Source organism: Chiloscyllium plagiosum, unplaced genomic scaffold (genome assembly GCF_037043375.1).
Source record: "Chiloscyllium plagiosum isolate Xiang-an unplaced genomic scaffold, Cpla_swu_hap1 HiC_scaffold_37, whole genome shotgun sequence".
Classification (NCBI taxonomy): Eukaryota; Metazoa; Chordata; class Chondrichthyes; order Orectolobiformes; family Hemiscylliidae; genus Chiloscyllium; species Chiloscyllium plagiosum.
The window spans coordinates 86,534,574-86,556,988 of NW_028270175.1; the positions used below are offsets into that span (position 1 = coordinate 86,534,574).

The 22,415-nt window shown below is 42.8% G+C and overlaps 1 protein-coding gene across 1 annotated transcript; it reads right to left on the minus strand.

The window, feature by feature from the left end:
* Positions 1 to 1,470: 1,470 nt before the first annotated feature.
* Positions 1,471 to 21,246, minus strand: LOC148139862 (procathepsin L-like). The gene is made up of 6 exons (XM_087980686.1): positions 21,115 to 21,246; positions 20,095 to 20,217; positions 15,995 to 16,174; positions 11,004 to 11,222; positions 3,844 to 4,009; positions 1,471 to 1,604 (listed from the first exon to the last, which is right to left on the minus strand). The coding sequence occupies exons 1-6, from the start codon at positions 21,244 to 21,246 to the stop codon at positions 1,471 to 1,473; spliced, it is 954 nt and encodes a 317-aa protein (XP_087836812.1).
* Positions 21,247 to 22,415: the final 1,169 nt, after the last annotated feature.

Consider the following 22,415-nt stretch of genomic DNA (forward strand, 5'->3'; position numbering starts at 1 on the left):
GGAAAATATTCATTCTAGAGTTCAGTTACTAATGAAGTACTACAAGGATCAATTTTTGGATCCACTTTTTTCAGTCGATTTTTATATAAATGAATGAGAGCACAGAAGGATGGTGGATTAATATGCGGATGACATTAAGTTCGTTAGAGTTGTGGACAGTTACTAAGGATGTATGGATTGCAGAGATAAGTAGACAAGCTGAAGAGCTATGACGAAAGGTGGCGAATGCAGTTTAACGCGGAAACGTGTGAGGTGGTTCGGTTTGGAAGGAATCCAATGTAATGGGCGAATAGTCAGATTCGTGCTTGTGTGGATGAGCACAGAGATCTCGGTGTCGAGGTACATCGATGTTTGAATGTTGCCTCCCAGGTTGATAGGGTTATTGAGATGGCATATGGTGTGTTAGCTTTGATTGATAGGGGGATTTAGTTTCGGAAATAGGAGATCATGCTTCAAGCCGGACTAAACTCTGTTGCAACCACATTCTGGGAAATGTGCACAGTTCTGGTCACCATATTACAGGAAGAATGTGCATGCTTTGGAAAGGGTTCAGATGAGATTTACTGGGAAATCGCCAGTTATGGAGGGAGATATTAAAAGGAAAAGCTGAGGGAGTTAAGGCTGTTTTCGTTAGAAAAATGTTTGAGAGGTGAAGTAATTGAGACACAAAAGTTAATTAAAATATTTGATAGGTTGGATAGTGAGTGGCTTTTTTCCTTGAATGGCGATGGCTGGCAGGAGGGCTTTGAAATCAACAGTGATAGATATTGGACAAATGTCAGTGGTAGTTTCTTTCCTCAGATTGTTGTAGGGACTTGGAACTCTGCCTGCAACAGTAGAGGTATTGCCACATTTCAGAGTATTTAAATTGTCATTGTCAGGCATATGGACGAGAATGGAATAATGTTTGTTACATGGGCTTCAGATTGGTTCCACAGGTGGGCACAACATCGAGTGTTAAAAGGCATGTACTGGGCTGTAAAGTTCTATGTTCTACGTTCCAAAATTGAGGCTGTTAATCTGATCCCATCAGTGCTCTAGTGACAAGTAATTCGAGCGTTGTCCTTATTTCCCTGTGAACAGGTTGTACAGTTGGTTTTGAGATCTGACTTTGCCGCCCATTTCCCCAGTAAATTGTCTTTTGTTGTGTATCGCTGTTAATTTTAACCGTATGTTTGTAATTTGTACTGGTAAGTTTAAAAATGGTTGTGATTCAGGGATAATGACACTCTGATGCCTGCCTCTGTATGAAGCAATCCTTCAGTCAAGAACTGTTCACTTGTAAGTGCAGCGTTACTTGGTGATGGAATACCTGCCTCAGACTTTTTTTAGATATCATCTCAGACAGCACAACCATTAAGCCTTCACTTCCAGATAAACACAGTGTTACGTGCTCGCTGAACAGATACACGGTTTGCAGCACAGAGACAGGAAATTCATTCCATGTCACTGTCCCTTCTCCGTCTATGATCAGGTGTTTATTATTTCATAGAGTACGGACCTGTTTTTAACCAGCCAATAGTTCATACCATCCTCAATTCCAAAACCAACCACCAGCACTTCATCGGTTACATATCCATTGCAATTTTCATCATAGTAAACTCCTGTAAAGAGATACATATTAAATGGTTTATCTGTGAAATATTTAATTCGTGTTAATTTAGCTTTGATTAATGAACACTGACATGTCTGTTTTTACTAATTGTCTTCAAATTGATCGTCCTCACTCCGCACCATTACATCTGTTGACTTTAATCAATGTTTCCCAATGACATCGCCTCTGCCATTCTCACTTCCTCTCGGCACATCCTTCAGATTCATAGAGTTTTATAGCGGAGAAATGCTTCGATCCTTCGATCGAAATCGTCCATGCTGAGCACATATCCTCAACTAATCTAGTCCTATTTTCCAGCACTTGGCCAATATCCCTGTAAACCATTCCTGTTCATGTACCCATCCAGATGCCTTTTCTAATGTTGTATTTGTATCACTCTCCACCACTTCCTCTGGTATTTCATTCCAGACACGTACCATGTTCTGTGTGAAAACATTGCTCCTCAGATAACTTTTAAATCTTTCCCTTCTCACCTTAAACGTATGGTCTCTCGTTTTGGACTCTCCTTCTCTTTATTCGTCCCATACCCATTATTGTTTATTAACATCCACAAGCTTACCCTTCAGTCTCTGTCGAACCAGCGATCAAGGCTGCAGCCTTCTCAGCCTCGGGCGAAAGTGAGGACTGCAGATGCTGGAGGTCAGAGTCCAGATTAGACTTATGCTGGAAATGCACAGCAGGTCAGGCAGCATCTGAGGAGCAGGAAAATCGACTTCATCAGGAAGGTTTTTTGCCCGAAACTTGATTTTCGTCCTCTTCAAATGCTGCCTGACCTGCTGTGCTTCTCCAGAAAACTCTAAGCTGGACTCAATTCAGCGTCACTCAAACCCTCAAATACTTCGACCTTTGCTAAGTCCTTGTAAATATTTTCTGGATCCTTTCAAATTTAACACAATCTTTCTTATCGCAGAACGTTCAGACTTTAACATAAATTTCTAAAACTGGCCTTACCAATGTTCTGTGCAGCTGGAACTTGACATCCCAAAGCATATACTCAAAGCGTGCACTGACGAATGCTGCTTTCACTACCCTGTCTCCGTGTGACTCCAAAATCATGGAACTATGCACGCGGGCCCCGAGGTCTTTCTTTTTAAATAACACTCCCTCAGGCCCTTAAATTTACTGCATACATTTCTTTACTTTATTTAATTGTCTCCATTCCAGTCCTGCTGGCACTGGACCACCATCCCTTTTCTTATTTAATTTCCTTGTTCCACCCAATCACAGACTCTCTGTTTTCCAATTGAAGGTCCGACCTTGATTACAATCTTCCATTTTTTATAATTTTTGCTGTTGTTTTTATATCGATGATTGATATAGTATCTTGCTGAGATTACTTTCGATGTAGAAATAATTTACCAGACATTTGCAGAACACACTGACCATGGTATCTGACCGTGTGAAACATCGGTTTCCTGCCATGTGTGTTAACACATTCTGTGAACGAACAAAATCCTACACCTGGAGTGATGAAAGAGCTCCACTCTGCATTCAGTATTTTCCAGTTTGTCTCCAATTGTGGGTTGTACAGTAGAAGTGCTTTGTGATTTGAAATGTTGATGAAGTCAATAGGGAATAGTCCTGCACATGGAGACGACCTGTGTCATCATCACAAGGAAGCTGTGCAGGCGTCCACCTCCCTGTTCAGACCACCGTCTTTGCAATTCATCTCGCGTTGCCACACGAGAGGAGATCAAGAACAGAATAGAAACAGCTGCTGAGAGAAGAGGTGGAGCAGAGAGTGAAGGACTCTCAGCAGGAAGCGAAGAGATTTCAAGTCGAAGGTCTCGCCCGTCCTCTTAATCCAGATACAGTGAGTGTAGCGTCTTCAGTTTACAATTAATAAAACGCTGACTTGTGCAGACAGTCAGCAGCACATCAGGACAGTTACACCTCACTATCAGTTCTCTCAGCTATAGCACAACGTGTTGAGCTATTTGCATTACTCTGAATGGGAGCAGGTCCATTTCTCATTACCATTCATGAGCTCAACTTGTAGCATGGTCTAGCTTTAACTCGATGACATCTGACAGAACTGGACGGCATGTAACACGGAGGGAGTGTAGGCAGGAACAAGGGTAAGGGTCATGGTCCATGGTGAACTTTGCAGTAATACTAATACCAAAATAGTGACAGTAAATGTGTCTGTAGATGTATGATTTCTAATACCTTTTCTTGAACAGTCAATAATCTGATTCAAAGACATCATCCAGTGCTCTGCGACTTACCTCCTTTATAATGTTGAAAGGATTTCAGACTTGCATTAATCACAACAGACATCGGTCCTATCTCTCTCACTGCTTGTTCCAATGCTGCCTCGCCTCCCCAAACCCATTTGTAGTCAGTGATTTTAGCAGCAATTTTATCTGGCTGAAATTTGCAGTAGCGTCCATGCTATATTTTAAATAAAATGTTCAAAATGAATACTCATTAAGATCATAACAAAACTATTTTTCCTTTGCTTGACACTTTTCTGCATTCCGACTTTGGAAGCCAATTTATTTTCCCAAACCTGTGCGATATTTGTTCACTATTTGTTTAGACAAAGGCGCATTTTGCGCGACTTAGCACGAAAACAAACCGTCTGTTCCAACTCGTCCACGCCGGTCACATACCCTGACGTATTGTAGTCCCATTTGCGACCACTTGGCCCTGAACACTTCCAATCCATATACCCATCTCCGTACCTTTTTAATTTTGTAATTGTACCAGCCTCCGCCACTTCTTCAGGCAGGTCATTCCATACATACGTGATCCTCGGCGCGAGACAGTTACAACTCAGATCATTTATAAGGTTTTCTTGAGTCAAAATTAATATTTATTGCTCAATGTATTCGAAAAATTCTACAGTGTGACCAAGCAATGGTATTACAAATGACTTGAAACGTGAGAAAATTTAAAAAAAAGTACTTTGCCTTGACAACCCAATATCCCAATCAGGCTCACCATCTAGTTAGCTCATACCGAAACTACATTAGAAAGAGTTGAGCCTCTTCACAGTTTTCGGTCGACTCATCTGAATCTTGTGATCATACAGTAGTGCATAAAATTCTTCACATGCAGATAAACGTTTCCCAAACCGCCAATAATTACATCATTAGAGTCATTGGATTACAACTAATAAGTATTAGTCCCAGTACCTATTCAAATAGTTCACCTTTCATCTTAAGGCTCTGCTCTCTAGATTTGGACTACGATCCCATGGCTAAAACATTCTGTTCTTCACCCGATTCATGTATTTCATGATTTTATAAACCTTGATAATGTCACCCCTCAGCCTCTGTTCCTCCGATTGGAGAAAAGCCCCAGACTATTCAGTCTCTCCCGATAACTGAAACCCAATCCCAGCAACATCCTTGTCAATATTTTCTGCACCCTGTGAAAGTTAACAACATCCTCCCTTTAACAGAGCAACCAAACGTGTGTACAGTTTTACAAAAGTGGCCTCGCCAATGTCCTGTACAGCTGCTATAAGACGTCCCAATACCTGTACCAATGTTTTGAACAATAAAGGTAACTGTGCCAATTGCCTCCTTCACCATCCTATCTATCCTCGGCTCTGCTTCCAAGGAATTATCCACATGCAGCCCTCGGCCTTTCTGGAAATGCTTGCATGTTGGAAATGATGGAGTATATTGATTGTCTAAAGTATGGCCTCGATGCCCGTGTTTAAACGAAAATTGGAAAATTATAAATGTGGTGACTTTGCTACTCTCTGATGGAGTGAAGATTCTGGTCAATAATTTTCAATTACTTCTCACCAATGTTGCAGTTACTTCAGTTTCAGGACACAGGGCAGAACATGATGCAAGCTCTTGGGTGAGATTGATACTGGGAGTGATATCGAAATGGATGGGTGTGTGTAGCAGGAGGAATTGCCAAATGCACCGAGATTTAATTCCAAAATGGATTAAAATGTAGTTGTGGCATTCTGTGTCAGCGTTCATTCAAACTTGGCTTGGAGAAGGTGTGATGAGCTGCCTTCCAGAACATTTGGCAGAAATTTTGATCGGTACTATTCTGTTCGAGAGGTAGTTCAAGGCTTTTGACACAAAGTCGGTGATGGAATGACAATAAATTTCTGAGTAGGAATGGTGAGCGATTTGAGGGGATGTTGCAGGGAGTGGTGTTAACTGTATCTCCTACGGTCCTTGGCAGAAATGGTCTTCGGTTTGGAAGTTTCTGTCTACAGTCCATTGGTCAACTTCACAGCTGTAGCTCGTGGATTGTATATACTGCTATCACTTTGTGATGATATTGGAGGGAATTAATATTTGTGGATTTGATGCCAGACAAATGGAGTGAATGTCCTGGATGGTGGCAAACCTACTCAGTGTCAAAACATAGAACACTGAACAGTGCAGCGTAGTGCAGGCCCTTCGGGCCCCAATGTTGTGCCAAACATTTATCTTAATCTAAGATCAACCTCAATGCACACCTCTGAAATTGCTGCCGTGCATGTCCTTGACCAGCAGTCGCTTAAATGTTCTTAATGTCTCTAAATTTACTACCAAAGCTAGCAGTGCAGTCCACGCATCAAAAACTCTTTGCGGAAATAACCTAACTCTGATATCTTCCCTTTACTTTCTCCAGGGAACATAAACGTATGACCTCTCCTGACAGCCTTTTCCCTGGGTAACGTCTCTGGTTACCTTCCACTTCTTTAGCCAAGCCATTTATAAAAAAAAAACAACAATCCTTAATCAAAAATCTTTCTCCAAACAATCCAAAATCATATATCTGCGAACATTATTCAGTACCTAGCTGACCACAGACGTAAACCTACCGAGACAATAGTTTCCAGGTTTTTTCTCTACTTACTTCCCTGAAGAGAAGTACAATAAATGCCTCCCTCCAAACATGAAGAACTACTATGGAGAGGTTGGATTCAAAGATCATTGTCAGAGGTGCAGCAATCTTAGTCCTCACTTCTCGTAGGAAATTGGATACATTTGATCCGGCCCTCGAGATTGAATCATACTCATGCTTTCCAGAATTACCACCATATCCACATTCTTAACATCAATCTGCTCAAGCCTATTTAGCTCTTCCCAAGTATTCTCTCTAACATCAAGATCCCTCTCTCTCATGAGTACAATAGCAAAAAACTCATTTTGCTCCTTCTCTATCTCGCCACGCTCAGTGCTTCAGTTCCCTCCACTGGCTTGGATCTAGATTACGCTCTCTCAGATCATTCTCTTATTCCGAATATGCGTGTGCAAAACATTTGGATTTTTCCAACTCCTTCCCGCCAAGGCTTTTGATGCCCCCAACCAGCTTTCCTCAGTCCATTTTTGAGTTCTTTCCTTTCGACCCTGTAATCTTCAAAATTTGCGCCAGATCCCGCTCTTCTGCTCTTGTCATCCAGGGCTCCTTTCCTTCACAATTCCACACCGGTCTCATTGGGACAAAGTTATTCAACACAGCAACAAAATGCTCCACATTTCTGTTGTGCATTTCGGTAAAGCAATTATTCCTAATTTAAACTCCACATGTCCTGTCTAAGAGCAGTAAAACATCCCATCCCCAGATTAAATTCACTCTCATACAGTCAGTTTCTATTCCTCCCCATGCCGACCGCAAATGTGAGGCATTTTTGCTCTCTGTAACCAAAATGCTCTGCCACCGAGACATCTGACACCTGGCCTGGCGAATTGCCTCGCACCAAATCCAATATGGCCTCCCCCAGTCGGCATATCTACTTATTGCGTCAGGAATACTTCCTGGAAACACCTAACAAAATCATCTCCATCCACATAATCTGCACCATGGATGTTCCAATTAGTATTGGGGAATTTCAAATCACCCTTATCAGCAATTCTGTTATATCTGCACGTTTTCAAGATGTACTGTCCAATCTGTCCAATGTCTACAGCAGACAACCAATAAAATAACTTTCTTTCTTTGTTGTCGGAGCTGCAGTCATCCAGGGAAGTGGAAGTATTTCACCATATCCTTGCCTTTTGTTTATTTGATGGAAAGGCTTCAGAGATGTTGATAGTGTGCGATTCAGTAACGGTTAAATTCTCTCCCATATTGGCTTATGTCATTGTCTGGCACTTGTCTGGTGAGAATGCTATTTGTCATTTATCTTCGCAAGTGGAGATATTGTCCACACTTTGCCGCATTGGACACAGATTTCTTCAAAATGTGATAAATTCAAATAGTGCTGACAATCGTGTAGATATTCCCTCTGCGTACCTTTTGGATAGAAGGCCAGTGACGAAGCAGCTGAAGATGGCTGTACCAAGAAGGCTAGACTCAGGAACGCCGATCGACATGTCCTGAGCAGAAAGATATCAAATAACTGCAAACACCTTCCAGTGTGTTCGATATAATTACAACTAAAGGAACTTTTTCTTCCAATTCCCATTCACACCATATTTTCTTGGGCTCCTTGATGTCACGTCAGGCCTTGATGGAAAGGGGTGTCATTCTCACTTTAACTCTTGAGATCATGTCGTTTTCCCAACTGTGGAGTGTAAATTAGTGACTAAAGGTGTAATGAATCACAAGCCGAGTATTCGTCTGGAGTCAAAACTGAGGCTGCCAAATTGGCAATTTATAATACTGAGCAGTTCTGATCCCAATGCCATTCAGGGGTGAGTGAGGTGCTCAACATGAGAGGACAACGACATGCAAATGAGTTCAGCATTGCTTGTAGATTTAGGGGTCGGGAAATATCAAGTAGCAGTTGAGGAAGGGGACACCTGCTCATATGTGACCTTACTGCACCACACCCCACCCCAGCCAAACACACCCCTACACAAAGCTGTGTTGTGATCGTCACCTCCCCTCCTCTCACTCAATCACTTACTGTTGCTCTGTTACCCAAGATCAATAACAGCCTTCAGGTTGTTGTTGTACTAAATGTTACTGCCTTCCTGTTAAGCAGGGCCACTGGCCTCTGGCTGGTAATGACCACTCCTTGGCGCTGTCATTTGTGCAAAGCCCTTCTCTTGTCCAGCTCAGTGCCCGAGTGACAATACGTACACTAGGGCTTCATGAAAAGAGGAGACTCTGTTAATGTTGACTCACCAGCCAGTGAGTGAGAGACCATCACCTCCATAAAATATAGCCAGAGAATAGGTTTAGTTTAGAGTGATGCCCAGTCACCAGATCACGTACGCCTGTCATATGAAGAGAGTGTTTCTTTCATTCAGTTGTTTATTTGGCCAATGAAACGCTGGATTTTGGAGAGCAGAGTGGATGGGCAGACAATGAACTTAAACTCTGCGAGGCCTCAGATTACCACAGGAACAATTAAACAGTGTTGTCACAAACCCAAAACAAAAGCAACAGCTGTCCTGGATGATAACGCACAAGTCATCTACAATGAGTCCAGACATGAGAGTGTGGAAGAGCTGGGGTAACGACTTGAAGAATGAATTGAAGAACAAGCTGAAACTGTGTGACACTGAGACAAAGAGCTGGGATTTGCAAGCAAGAGGCTGATCCCAATCATATCCAATACTCGGTGCAATTGTGACGTGTCGAAAGACAACAACGGCTTCTGGAGGAACAGCATCAACCGTAAAGCAACTTACCCAAAAACGTCTCCTGAGTATAGATTCAAGCTAAGTTTCTTAATTACACACAATATGCCAAATGTCAACCCAGCAAGTTGCACGGTAAATGATATTCCAAAAGAGTAAACACCTCTCTTAACAAAGGACCATATTTACACTCAGACCTACCAACGACCTGAGCACATAATTCGAAGATTTCTCATCAAACGTTTATAACTTCTTATAGCTCATACTCCAAACGTAAGTTGTTCCTTTTCATGTAAAATTGCAGCTTATATTAGAGTGACTGACCAGCCCGATGGGGCAAATGGGAGAAGCAGACAGACTAAAATAATTACCTTTATTCCTGACTCTTCAGATCTGTCCTTCGCTGTGTTAGTACGTTAACTGTTATAGTGGATGGCGTACGTACATGTCTGAAGGACAGAACATGCTGTATGTTCCGTTGATTCAGCTGAACGTCACATCCACATGCTAACTCACAGTATCAGAGAATCCCCAGAGTGTAGAAAGTGCCCATTCGGCCCTACCTTATCCCTGCAATCCTGCGTCTCCCATGGCTTACACACCTAACCTATAATTCCCTACGCACTATTGTTAACTTAACATAGACAATCCCCTAACCTCCACATCTTTGAACTGTGGGAATGGTGAGCATTAATTCACAGAAATGGAAGTACTCTTAACTCCTCAGACAGATTGTCTGAGGGTACGAGGTGTTGTGTCAAGATGTCGGAGAGCATTCCAAGATAAGGTTGAGATGACTGGGCGTGCTGAAAGATTATATAGTCCTTGCTAAGTGCTCCATCATGGACATGCTGGTCAGGCATGTGTCCCCTCTCTATCACCGTCGGAATGAAAGTCGCCAGATCTTTGGCAGCATCTTGACTCCGCTGATGCCTTGGTTACAAAGAGGCCTTGTTGGACCTCAGCAAAGTAGATGCCACTGATGCTGCTGGGCATGACATTGGTCCAAACACGATTCTGTTGTTACCACGAGGCTGCTTTAGATATCGCGAACTAATGCAGTCACTGCAGTTGCTGCCGGATCTTGTTCTGGGCCTAAGCTCCATTGCTGCCTCCATGAATCTGTGATAGCGACCTGCACTGACAGGAACCCAAACTCACCTTATCCCAATCTCCATGAATCTGTGCTTGATACAGATCATGACAGGAACCCGAAAAAACCTTTATCCCTCTCTCCATGAATCTGCGCTGGATAGCGATACTGACAGAACCCAAACTAATCTTCGCACTGCCTCAATTAATCTATGATGGATGCAGTAATGACAGTAAATCAAACTCACCTTTTCTGCCTCCATGAATCTGAGCTGGATACATATACTGATCGGAAACAAAACTCACCTCCGCTTTGCCTCCATGGACCTCTGCTGGATACAGACACTGACAGAAAACTGACCCACTGGCACCCTTCCTCCATGAGTCTGTGCTGGATGCTCATGCTGTCAAAATCCCAGACGCACCTGCACAGCTAATTTTGTGAATCTATGATAGATACAGATATTGCCATGAACAAAAACAGATCTCATCTGCTGCCTGCACGAAACTGTGCTGGGTATGGGCACTGCCAAGGACCGAGACTCATCACCGCCTGAGCAGCCATGAATTAGCGTCAGGACAGGAGCCATCAGGAACCCAAACTCTCTCAGCTATCTCCGTTGTGAGTCCATGCTGCTCGACAGACTCACAGGTTTCGCTGCTCTACACCAAGAGGTAATTAAAATAAACTACAAGAAAACTTACAAGCGAACGCAGACAGGAGAGAAGAAATAAAATAAAACGAAATGAGAATGAATCCCGACTCCACCACAATCTTACTTAAAGTCTTGGGGATTTACCTTTCCTATGTAAGGGTAAGTTTCAGCAGAGTTGATGCCTTGAAGTTCAATCACGAGATCAAAGGCGCTCAATACGGTTAAACCAGAGCATCCAGTATATCCTATTCGACAATCAATCAGATTCTGTTCACTGAGAGAAACCAGTTTTCCATGCTTTTTTGCCCACTGTCCTTCTATGCCACCAGTTGCACTGAAAGCCCAGTCAGAATGACATTGACCCTGGTGTTGACAGAAATATAACCACATTAAATCATATTGATCTAAAAACCATCTCCAGTTTGCATCTACATTCATATGGAACACAGTCTCACACTAATGTTCTTAGTCTAAATGTTTGTTAAACTTCCTCAGAATTACACGGAATCTGTGAATATCGGTGTGCCTAGGTTCGGATTTGATTTGATTTATGTATCGTCACGTGTCGCGAACAACAGTGAAACCCTTTGTTTATAAGCAATATAGGCACATGATAGTATGCGAGGATGAAGAGATCAAAAAAGACTTGGAAAAATGTTACATTGCAGAGAGTGGGCACAAGGCAAATTCAAAGTCAGCAAGGTCAGTATGATTTGAACAAGAGAGTCTCATAACCGCCTAATAACAGCTGGGGAAAAGCTGTTCCTGCACCTGCTGGTGGATGTGTTCAAGCTTCAGTGTCTTCTACCTGACGGAATGCATGTAAGGAGTACATGACCAGGGTGAGTTAGGTCCTTGGTGATGTTGCCTGCCGTGTCGTGGCAGCGAGATGTGTAAATGGAGTTCATTGATAGAGTATTCGATTCCATAATGGCCTGGGCTGCGCACACAATCTTTCGTAGTTTGTTATGATCCTGAGCTTCACAGTTGCCATAAATGGCCTTCTGGACCCAGACAGTATGCGCTCAAAGGTGCAACTGTCGAAGTTAGTGTGGGTCCTTGTGCACATGCCAAACTTCCTGAGCTCTCTGAGGAAGAAGAGGCGTTGTTATATATTGTCCATTATGGTCAGTCGAGGAAATTTGACATTTTCCATTCTCTCAACCTCATTCCCATTGATGTAGATGGAAGCGTGTTGTTCTCCTTTCCTTCTGAAGTCAATTATATGCTATTTAATTTTACCAAAATTGACAGAGAGAGAGAAGCTATTCTCATTGCACCACGTCAATGAACTCTCTATCTCCCTTCAGTCTTTTTATTCCTCGTTGTCACATTTCCCTCCTGTTACAGTTCTGTCGTCAGTGAACGTATAGATGGTGTTCGTTCGGGATCCGTGGGTGTAAAGGGAATACAGTAACTGGTTGAGCACTCATTATTTGGGGGACGCAAGTGGTGAAGGTTATTCGGGAGAAGGTGCAGTTGCCTATCTTCAATGATTGGTATCTGTGGGACAGACAGCTGCGGATCCAGTTGCAAAGGATAAAATCATGACAAATGTCACAGGGTTTTGTTTTCAATGTCGAGAGGATAAGAGTGTTGAAGGCAGAGGGGTAGTCAATGAGCAGGAGTCTGACAAAAGTGTCCTTGTCCAGAAGTTCCAGGGATGCAGGGCGAGAGATATTTCATTCACTGTGGACCTGTTACTTTAAAAGGCAAATTTGAAGTGACCAAGGCAGTCTGGGAGAATGGAGTTGATGTGGAACCTCACCGGCTTCTCGAAGCACTTCAGGATTATTGTGCTCAGGCCACTGGGCGGTCGTCATTAAGGAACAATGCATGAGTTTTCTTTCCTCACTTACGAAGAATATGGTGGTCTTCTTGAAGCAGGTTGGGACTTCAGCTTGTAGAAGAGAGAGTTTGAAGATGTCAGAGAATTTTCCGTGAGCTGGTCCACACTGGAGCTGAGTGCCTGGCAGGGACAGTGTTTGGGCCAAGCAGCGTCCTTAGGGTAATTCCCAGGAGGACTGATCTGATTTCTACAGCAGTGACCAACAACTTGAAGCATTGACATGAAAGAGGATTATTTTATTATGAAAAGTCTTCTTAATAGCAAAACTTGTCTAATTATTCAATTTCCTCTCTTGACAAATTCACAAAATGCATTGGCTATCGAGGGAACATGGCATGGCTCTCAGAGAGGGACAGGATGACGCTGTTTCCGATTGGTTACAAACGACTATGGTGTTCGATCAGACCAAATAGCATCTCAGGGCAAGATGCACAGGCTCCTGTTGTATGGGCCTTGCCCATGAACTTTGGCATCTGGCATTTGCTGGTCCCCAGTCCAGGAATCGACCATAGTCTGTTCCGGGGGGGTGGGGGGGGGGGGGGTGGGGGGTGGGGGGGGGGGGTGGTGGTGTGCGGTGGGGAGTTGTCTTTGCGTCTGCAATCCAGGGACTTGGTTTCAACAGTCCTTTGGCTACAAAGTGACCAGTTCGGGGATTGGGGAACTGTTGTCCAGGAAAATGATTTTGCAATTCTTCACCTCTGAGGACTGTGCGTTGAGAGATCGAGGAGATTGCAGTTGTTCGCGAGGATGGGTGATAACACTATATGCAATGGTGAATAAAATGAATTTTGGATAGGAAGGGATTCCATAAATTTGTTGGATGAGGTATGACGGTATTTGCAGCTCAGCCTTACCTCGGCAAAACTTGTTCCTCTTCCTTCCACATATGACACCAGGCTCTCAGTACACACATTGATCCTATGTGACCATGTCGTTAGGCATCATGGTGCTGCAGTTATATGAAGCCTTCTCTCCACCGAGAGGGAAACAGCCATGTGGAAGGTCCAGCTGATACCACTTATCGAAAAGGATCAAATAACGTACGAGGTTTGTCACGCTAGCCACTAAACCTCCCTTTCCTTCATTGTCACAGATTTAAAGAATACCAGTTACTGTGTTGGGCAGGAAGGATCGGACTCCTTGTTGCTGCCTGTTAGCCCTGCAGTGGTTTGTTCAGTCAGCCTCGCAGCATTTCTGACTGGCGGGGGTGAGGGTGCTCTGACAATGCTGAGCAGAACTGGGCAGCAGTTTGCAGGTGGAGGCTCAGCCACTTCTATGACATCTTCAGTTTGGTCTTCGGTGTGACCTGTGTGTGCTTCCTCCTCCAGCAAGGCACTGTCCCTATTACTTGTGATTACAAAGTGGCACCTCGACTACACGCCCGTGGAGCAGTGGTCGATGGGTTACAGCTTTGTGCCCATGGCCAGCAGACGCTGAGGTTGCTGGGCCTGCTTCTCCATGGCCACTGCGAAACTGTTCTTGGAGGTTAGATGATTCATTGATTGGGATATCTGGATCCCCATAATGTATCTGCATCCCTGTCGTCTTTCAAGTGTATATCCCTGTCTGCTGCATCTGCTGCTCACTGGTACATGTAGATATTTGCCGACACCACGGTCTCTTCTGCCCGTCCCGTGTCGCTGACAGCCCTCTGAGTTCTGTGACAAATGACACAGTGAGGTGCTTACCAGACTGTGCTCCCACACCCTCAATAGCTCACATTCCCAGGAAGCTGGTGGTGTGTGCTGGACGCAGCCTTACTAATATTTCCTTTGAGGCCGCAATACTTTCATGCTCAGAGAACGAGGAGGTGTCTTCTTACCCTGCGGAGCGAGAGTAGATGCTGACAGAACCGGCAGAACACGAGAGACAGAAGTTTCTAGGACCAATGCAAAGATACACTGAAGAATTAATGAGACTGACAGAGTGCTAACAAAGGAGTGAAGAATGGTATTTTCTCGCTTAGTGGAATGTGGGTGTATCAGGTTTTCTTGTGAGAAACAAGAGTTACTCCTCACAGGTTGAGGAATCTGGTGTCAGACACCTCTCCACCAATCCAAGAGTTTTCTGTCCTCCAGTGTTCTCTCTTCTCCTGGAATGACAGAAAGGGAAGGATTTAGTGAGAGATTTAAGTTTTGCATGGTTCTTGGTGTTGGTACATGGCGGGAGGTACTCCAAGGTAGTGACGTGGAAATGCCGATGCGATGTTGGTTTGGAAGATGAGGAAGACGTCAGTGACAGCATGAATCTGGGTAGGACGGGGTGCTGGGGCTGGGATAGAGTGAGTCGGAGGGGGAAGGTGGGTGGTCACAGAGATTCTGACACATAGCATTCTTACGGCACTGTTGGTAGATTTTCTGTACCATTCTCTGGCATGTTCGAAAGCATTCCTATCTGAGCAGGGCAAGGTTGCCATGCTAGTGCTCATGTGGGTGCACAGCAGCTTCCTTGTGATGGCTCAGCTCCCAGGATATCGGGCACTAATCAGGAATCTATTGAATTGTTCCGGGAATAATGTGTGGCAAGATTAGGCTCGAATCGGATATGCGGGATCTTATAGCTGCATTGACGTAGCTAACGAGATGGTTTTTACAACGATAGTGAGAAATCTCACTGAGCCTCATGGTGGTATCACTCCCAAACATACAATGCAACTGACACTTAGAGAATTACAGTATAATCCGATCTTTTACAACTCCCATTTGGACACAATACTTCATGTACTTACCAGCAGGCTCTGCCTTCCTGTCGATCAGCCTTGTCCGGTTGGAGAGAATGATTGAGAGAGGTACAAGGCCCAACAGAAGTGAACTGTGAACGTGGTTTTAAAAGTTGGGGTGTCGAGATTCTGATCGAATATTCTTTGAATAAGACTGGTCATGGTATCACAAGGAAGCTTGGCATTGCAGTTTGCGACATTACCATTGTTGAGTTGTGCCAATTTACATTTAAACTTATATTTATTATATCGGAATTGTACTGGTAGACTTCCATTTTACAATTTAATCTAACCATTGAATTTGTTTTTGAAGTAAAATTTCTATAGATATTGTGAGTAAAAGCACGAACATTACCATTGATACATTTACCATGCTCCCTTGCCTGACCATAACCAATACCAGGAAACAAATGCAACAAGAAAGCAGGAGAAGCAATTTAGGTTAAAAATGATCTACTAAAACGGAGCCTTTCCTAACAATTCCTACAAGCTGATCATAATGTCCAATCCTATTGAGAAATTAATGTCTGCACTTAATAATCTTGAGAGCTTTTTTCTGATTTTTACCTGGTTTTTCACTGGAGTAACTACACCTTCTCTTCGCCAGTCAACAGTTGCAGTTGTCAATTCAATGTGACTTTCTTCAGATTCACGACTTTCATCTCTTTCATCAGTTTCAATTTCAGCAATGTTGACAGCTTTGATTCGGAGATGTCCATTCATGAGCTTATTGAACTCTTCATTGGTCTGAAAATTCAAACACATTGGTGAAATGATTGACTTTTAGTGGTGATTATGTAGAAGAAGTGTCAATAAAGTAAGAGAGCTACATTCTACATATTCGCTGACTTTAGCATAAAGTGCAGTGAAAGCAATGAGGGCACTCGTTACTCGTGTTTAATCTTTGACTGAATAAATGAGAAGCAGGCAAAGAAGTGGCCATCCATTTCGTCCGAATCCAATATAAAGCTTTGTGAGAAACCTCGAGCAGCTCAAATATCTCTGTTCGATTGTTCAATTACCAAAATGGCAGGAGCTTTATACATGTGTTTCATTTCGCAAGAATCAGTTCGATTGTCGTCTCTGATCATTAAAACCTGACAGGTCAATTTCATCATGGAAGGATAGGTTACGTCACCTCAGATTGGTGGGGTTTATAGGTGTTTGAGATGAACCTTCCCAATCAGGAGGATTACAAATTCCATCACCGGCCTGACCTGATTTCCGGATAACGCGTTGGTCTTGAGTTGGCCTCATGGCCCTTGGACCATTAGATTTAGATTCGAAACTCAGATTGATCATTTTCATGAAGATACTGGATTGGAATGGTTAGAAAAGGACCAGATTTGATGCTTTCCATCATCACATAACTTGTCATCCGGAACTGTGGATGTCTACATATCAAACTGAGATTGCAGACTGGTATTGAATCATCTGGTGTCTCTTTTTTGGGGTAGGGAGGGGTATATGTCGGATTGAAAGGGGATGGAATATGTCCCATCCTCTGAGTAATAAGCTGGGCCCGAGGTACATGCAAAAGTCCGAGTTGAACATGCCTTTTTGCAGGCTATATGGAGCATGCCTTGTTCCAGTCCTACTCTGACACCTGCCATAGTTCTGTCTCTGATCCATTGATTGTTGCTTCCTACTCTCACCCAGAATTAGAAATAGTAATCAATTTTACTTCGAATTTCCACCCTTGTCCCAACTTCACCTGGAATCTCTGAAAATCTTCCTTTCCTTTCTTGATGTTCATGTTTCCATTTAAGGGCTAGACCATCTACTGTCTCCCACAGTTACGTTGAACTACGTCTCCTCACACCCTGCTATCTGCTAAGATTCCATTCCATTTCCCAGGCTCTCCACCTGTACTGCATGTTCATTGGTGTCACCACCCACTGGGGTGTTTATCCTTACCTAAGGACTCCTCTCAATGCCGTTGACAGGCTGTCTTACTCAGTTTGCGCAATTGTTTCCTCACCCATAAGAACATAGGAAATAGTAACATGAGTAGACTAGTGGCCCCTCCACCTTGCTCCATCATTCCATTATGATTGACCCAAAATTGCTCATTTTCCCGTTCCTTCAATTTCATTGTAACACTTGGTTCCCCTACCGCTTAAGAATCTCTCTCATATTAGGCATACAGAGAGGCCGAGTGTCATAGAGATGTACAGTATGGAAACAAACCCTTCGGTTCAACCTGTCCATGCTGACCAGATATCCCAACCCAATCTCGTCACACCTGCCAACACCCAACCCGTATCACTCCAAGCCCTTCCTAATCATATACCCATTGCAAATGCCCTTCAAATGTTGCAATTGTGCTAGCCTCCACCACATGGTCTGGAAGCTTGATCCATCCATGTACCACCCACTGTGTCAAAAAGTTGCCACTTCGGTCTCTTTTATATCATTTCCCTCTCACCCTCAACCTATGCCCTCTCGTTCTGGATTCCCGATCTCAGGGGAAAGAAATACTTTGTCTAATTATCCTATGCTTGCACCTCATAATTTTGTAAACCTGCATAAGGTCACTCCTTACCCTGTTACGCTGCAGAGAACAAAACCTCAACTTGTTCAGCCTCTTCCTATCGCTCAAATCCTCAGTCCTGCCAAAATACTGATAAATCTTTTCTGAACCCTTTCAAGATTCACAACATCTTTCCGAGTGGATTGAGACCAGACATGCACGCAATATACCAACAGTGGCCGAACCAATGTCCTCACAACAGCAACATGACATCCCAACACCTGTATTCAATAACATGACAAATATAGGGGGGGGGGGGGCATAACAAACGCTTTCTTCACTATCCTATCTTCCTGGAAAGACATTCAGGCCTCAGACAGAAGGATTTCCTCCACATCTCGATTTCAAAACGCTGTTATTGTGATTCGATGATGTCAATTCCGAGCCTCTCTCATTCGCGTCAACATCATCTGTGCACTCACCCTGTCAAATCCAGTAAGAACATATAAATTTCAAAGGGATCACCTGTCATTCTTATAAACCCCATTCAGTAAAGTCCCAACCTGATTAGTCTTTACTCGCTGGAAAATCTTTGGTGCAGTTGTTCCCCTCCATCCCAGAAGAAAAATAGGATTATTTCTGTCTTCACTTTCTACCATCCCATTCTCTGTTTCTTTTTTAGCGAACAAATCCTCTACCAATGCCAATATGTTACGAACTAAACCATAAGCTGTTATTTTGTTTAGCAACAGCTGATGTGGCACTGCATGACATGTCTTTTAAAATTCCAAGTGCACACAATATATCGGCTTTACTGTGGTAAAAGAAAAACGTTTTGTCTCTTTGTTCACTTATTAACATTTGTGTGCACATCGGTCCAGCAAGTTATTAAAGAGGCAAAACAAATATTTGTCTTTAATGCAGAGCAAAGACAGTATCAAAGTGGGGAAGTCTTGTTGCCATTGGACAAACATAGAAGGCACTGTGATGAGCATTGATTTCACTCGTTACGGAGGAATATTTGGAAGGAAATTTGAAGCAGGTTAATCAAAACTATTCCTACGAAGAAGAGGGTTATCACAAGAGAAACATTTTGACAGACTGGGCCCACTCCACAATAAAGTTGAGGAGAATGAGTGCTGATCATACTGAAACAAATAAGATTCGAGGGAGATTGACAGGGCTAATGATGAGAGGATGATTTTCTTGATGGGAAAGGTGAGTACAGAACCAAAGCCTGGCGTAGACATTGTCGCTATTATTTACTTATCTATGCGACTTAACTCTGTGATCTGTGATCTGCTCGCAAGACAAAGCTTTTCACTGTGCCTCAGTACACGTGACATGAATTTCAATTCGCTTCAATTCAATTCAATTCAGTTCAGTTCAGTTCAGTTCGGCTCAGTTCAATTCAATACAATTCAATTCCATTAATTTATTTTCAATTCATAGAATGCTGGTGTAATGCTGATGTCATTAGTCACATTTTGTTGAGGTGCCAAGAATAGGGGAAATGACCAACTGTCCTGAGGAGCAATAATACAGAGAGAAGGATCATGTACTTCAATTTGTTTCAAATGCAGGTTAGTTTAACGGCTGTCGGATAAAGTTTAGTCAGCGATAGGTCGGGCGGAGCCAGAGATCCAGCAGACTCAAAAAGATTATTGTTGCCGAAGGGAGCAGCTTCCACAGTACAGAATGCAACTCTGGCTTCCAAATGTCATAATGTTCAGCGTCTGTGAAGACTCAACAACATAGAGGTGTATCCATAGTGTGACTGCAGTCCATAGAGGGAGCTCAAGCCAGCCAGTGTTGTTTAATGCAATTTAGTTGTACAGAATCTGATCGTGCAAGTGAGCAGAAATTATCGAATCAGGGGATTGTTAGTCATGAAACTTCTCTTCCGCAGAGAGAAATGGAGACTTGAGTCATTGAATATATACAAATTTGAGAGAGATGTTTTTGATTTCCAGAGGAGTTACGGGTTATGGAAACCTGAAATGAGAAGGAAGGAATCAACAATTTGGAGTAAAGTGAGATCAGTCATTGAGTGTACTGAATGAGTGAGTCAGCTTGGAGGACCAAATGTCCAAGTGCTGCTCTTGTCGCTGCATATAACTTCACAATTATATAGATTCACAATTTCACAACGACCAGCATCAAATAGATCCCAGACGATACATCCTGTACATACCAGAGCTGCAAATTTGTTCATTCCCACTTTAGATGTGCGTTTTCCCAATGAGTGTTCGATGTTGTGTTGTTCGATGTATCTCATATTGTCCTCCCATATCATCCTCCTGTAGCTCTCCTCATACTGAATAAAGAGATTAATATAATCAGGCTGCAGCATCTTTCATTTATAAAATTATACAGAAGCATTAATAATCCGTTTGTGAAACCTGAAATAACATTTTGCTGTCAGGGTCCATCCTCCCACCCAGATCTGAAAATTATTAATCAGGGTCCCCTCACCCCACTCAAAATAACGCACCCCTAGCAAAACCTGTCGAGCTGCCAGTCTGAGAGATTCATGCTGAAAGTGAATTAAGAATAAAATAGCTGAACAAGAGGATGGTTTAATCGACCGTCATGAATGACGTTGACAATGGATACGTTCCCTCTACTACCACCTGTCCCTGTCTGAAGTAAGATTACGCCAGTGGCAGGCAGGGAATTCAAGAAGCCACGTCCTTGCGAAGAAACCGAGGCCAATACATGGGCAATTACTGTGCATGTATATACCTTCTTAACCTGTTGTGTGAGAGACCTACCTTAAGCTGCCAACATAGTAAAGTCGGTGTCGGCAAAGAGACGCTTCATTGAATGGGCTGCTTGGGATGATCAGACGGCTTCCCAATCCCTCTGTCTCCAAGTTGCCCATTTACAATTGCCTCTTCAACACCATGAACGGATCTTAATCTTCCAGAGGCAGGTTTGTGTTCTTTGTAGTAAATCCAACAGAACTGCAGCGGGATCCTAGTAAATTAAGATACACCAAGTCGCTATTGATTCACTTTGTGTTTGGTCAGTTCTCTGATGAAGTTAGAAACTTGGAGAATACCCATTGAATTTCAAGATCAATATTTTCTCAATGTCACTTCACTCAACAGGTACCTCTCATTGACTGCAACTACATATTCTCAATCTCTGCCAATTGTGTGCAGACCGTTCCTATTCTGAGTGAGCTTAACATTACAGACTCTCCTTTTACCTTGGTGTACTGGTTCCCATGTTGTGATTTCCAATTTTTCCAGTCTTCATTCAGTTTCGAATCAAATGTGCCTGTTGAGGCTGCAGCCAGAAGACATACCGCCACACTGCCCAGAAAGAGCCAGACGCTCATGACAGACAACCTAATAGTCAAAACCAGTGGGCTTTCGACAGGGAGTGGGTAATTTTCAAGTTAGCTGTTTCCTTATTCTGAGAAGGAACAATATAAATTGTACAAATAATACAAACAATAAAATTCTAACAATTCATCCAATGCTGAAAGTTTAATGTAATTCACCGTCATGAGGCATCATCAGTGGATTGGAATCTTCCAGCACGAGATTGATCAAATTAATGACGTTTCAACTTTAAAACCAATTACTGGAAAGAACACGGTAAAATGAAATCATACTTTTCCATAAATTGCCTTCATGTGATGAAAGTTATTTGACTCACGGTCCACAGGTTTAATCAGTCAACAGCTCATGTCGTAATGATTACATTGCATTCAACCTTACATTGAGCAATGAATCCTCAGAAGGTATGACTGTACGTTTAGCAACAGGAAATAAAGAACAGGTGGACATATTAAATTGTTATCTTCTGTCACTTTAGAGAATGCCAAAAAAATCTGAAGACGACATGTAAATCGCGAGTTGAAAGGGAAGGAAGATATTGACCCAATGCAATCAAAATGGAAAGATACAGGGAAAAAAATCAAACTGAAAAACTCGTATGTGCTCAGTCAAAAGATAGAATTAATGATAGAATTCCGAAATGAAATGTGTGCAGCATTTTTAAACTGTTGATGTAAAAAGTCACAGAACAATGGGTATGACATGAAAGTTGTTTCAGACGAGTGTTTCCAAAATGGTCACGGAAGGGACCATCCAACTGATTATTCAAGAATCCTTCATGTTTAAGAAGTAAACGGAGGGAATTTGGCCAGCTCGTTTGATAAGCTTCAATGTGAAAAGGGAAAGTTGAAACGAGAGGCAAGCATTTGTGTTTTCTTTTACACAAGGCTTGTACATGCCTGGAAAATGCAGCCAGTTGAGGTGCTCGAAGTAGATGCAATGTCGAAGTTAAGAGAAATTTAGACAGACACATGAACAGGCAGGATATGGAGGGTCACAGAACATGTGAAATCAGATGAGATTAAATTAGAAAAGCATCATGGTAGGCGCAACCATGGTGGTCTGTAGGGCTAGTTTATTTGCTGCATTGTTTCATGTTTAAAACCATCGGATATCAGTGAAATAGTTAGAAATGGTTTTCTGGATGACTATGTGTGGTGATGAG

Coding starts and splice junctions, on each gene's coding strand:
- LOC148139862 (XM_087980686.1), bottom strand. CDS start 21,246: ATGAGCGTCTGGCTCTTTCTGGGCAGTGTGGCGGTATGTCTTCTGGCT. Junction 4,010..11,003: donor CTTACCCTTACATAGGAAAG/GTAAATCCCCAA, acceptor TTTAAAATATAG/CATGGACGCTACTGCAAATT. Junction 1,605..3,843: donor CTTTCAACATTATAAAGGAG/GTAAGTCGCAGA, acceptor ATCTCTTTACAG/GAGTTTACTATGATGAAAAT.